The 2,007-nt window shown below is 37.0% G+C and overlaps 1 protein-coding gene across 1 annotated transcript; it reads right to left on the reverse strand.

Annotated features, from left to right (window-relative positions):
- Positions 1-315: 315 nt before the first annotated feature.
- LOC120178698 (protein SRC2 homolog) lies at positions 316-1,437 on the reverse strand. Its single transcript, XM_039184489.1, has one exon. The coding sequence runs from the start codon at positions 1,257-1,259 to the stop codon at positions 402-404; it is 858 nt and encodes a 285-aa protein (XP_039040420.1). The 5' UTR covers positions 1,260-1,437; the 3' UTR covers positions 316-401.
- Between the last annotated feature and the right edge of the window lie 570 nt (positions 1,438-2,007).

The raw sequence follows: 2,007 nt of genomic DNA on the forward strand, positions 1-2,007 counted from the left end.
AATTTTGTTCATTATCATTTATTTAGCTTAATAAATTAAATATAAACGAACATTATACAAACAGTTCACGATTCATTCTCATTTTTTAGCTTGATAAATGAACATAAACGAACATTATATAAACAGTTCACGAACAATTTTACAGACTAAATTAATATAAATAAATTAAAATTTCCCTTATTGTTAGAAAAGTATCATTGTATTATATAAATTTATTTTTTTCACTCATTTAAACAGTAGTGTAAAATTTTATATGAGTTAATCAAATAATAAATTAAATATAATAATTATATAAAAAAAACCTTTAATGCAACAATATTTATATTTCATTAATTATGTATAAATTACATATTATCCTATATACCAAACACAAAAACTAAAAAAAAACATAAAAACATAAATTAAAAATCAAAATCAAGCCCATCTTCAACACCAGCTTCATAAGCGTCTCCGACCATGTCGCCGATCAACATTCCACCCAACAGTCCGCCGGCCAATCCCAATCCTAAACCAGCTCCCATGCCGCCGTTCTTCTTTGGCTTCTGCCGTTTCTGCCCCGGTGGAAGGTATCCATAATATCCACCGTGACCCGGATATCCATACCCCTGAGCCGGCGCCTGATGGTATCCGTACGGCGGATATCCGCCACCGGGTTGAGGATAAGGGTAACCCGCCGTCTGGGGAGGCGGATATGCACCTGATGGTGGAGGGTAACTAGTTGCAGGCGGCGGATACGCCATCGCTGGCTTCTCGGTTGATCCCGAGCTCGGTCCTGGATAACCAGTCACGGGCGGAGGATAAGCCATAGCCGGCTTCTCGACGATGGTGGCGCCGGACGCCGTACCCGAAAGCTGTCCGTTGAACTTCTCCCCGAACTTGTAACCGAAATTCAACACGCCTTTAGCTTTGCCGTTAGGCAACCTAACGGACCGTTGAACCTTCCCGTGTCCGTCATCAAGCAACTCCTTAACCGGAACCTGAACCGTGCCGATATCTCTATCCCCGAGCTGACGTTCCGACTGAAGGTGAAACACGAGGCTGAGCCCGTTCCGGCGAACGGATGCTTCGTCGACCGTGAATTTCATGGTGCAGCTCCACTCCGGGTTCGATCCGCTGCCCTTGTCGGCCGGAGTCCTTTGCGCCGAACGGTAATCGCCGTTGATCGAAACGACGACGTAAACATCCATCTTGGTGAAAAGATTGACGTCTTTGAGATCTTTGGCAGAGATAACATTGATTTCTAAAGGCCGAAACTCCATGATCGTTTTTTCTTTCGAAAATCAAAAGGAAAAAAAATGAAGGAACTGAAGGTTATTGTGAACTGAAATTGGATCGATGAACAAGAAACGGAAAAAGGGTCGATTTATATAGAGAGAGAAACGGTGAGAAAAGCGAAAGAAAGTGGAAGATTCGTGGTGGAGGGGAACGAAAACGCCATTGATGATATTTGTTGTTCTTTAAGTGGGAAAGTGGTAACTAGAATTTGTTCTCCGCGTTATATTAAAGGTTAGCGTAAATTACAATAGTATTTAGATTATAAATTTTAGTTTATTTTAATATATAATTTTTAATTTTTTTTAAAAATTATACCTAAAGTTTAATTTCTATTTCATTTTAGTACTATTCATTAAAAACTTTAGCTTTTGTTTTATTTTAGTACCCTTGTTCAAAATTTAACGATAAATTTTGAAAAGAAATTGAAAGTTTAGGTACTAAAACAGACCAAAAATGATAATTTAGGTACTAAAAGCGTTAATTTTTTAACCGTGAGGTACTAAAATGAAATGAGAACTAAACGTTAGGTTTTGTTTTGCAAAAAATGAAAGTTTAATTACTAAAACGTATCAAACTGATAGTTAAGTACTAGATGTGTAATTTACCCTAAAGGTTATTATACTCATTAGATCCTTAAATTTTAAAGTACACAAATGGACTCTCACCATAAAATATTATTTTATTAAATCTCCTCATTATTGAAAGTTATAAAAAAGTCCATCAATTATAAAA

Source organism: Hibiscus syriacus, unplaced genomic scaffold, assembly GCF_006381635.1.
Source record: "Hibiscus syriacus cultivar Baekdansim isolate YM2019G1 unplaced genomic scaffold, ASM638163v2 tig00112370_pilon, whole genome shotgun sequence".
Classification (NCBI taxonomy): domain Eukaryota; kingdom Viridiplantae; phylum Streptophyta; class Magnoliopsida; order Malvales; family Malvaceae; genus Hibiscus; species Hibiscus syriacus.

Coding starts and splice junctions, on each gene's coding strand:
- LOC120178698 (XM_039184489.1), bottom strand. CDS start 1,259: ATGGAGTTTCGGCCTTTAGAAATCAATGTTATCTCTGCCAAAGATCTC.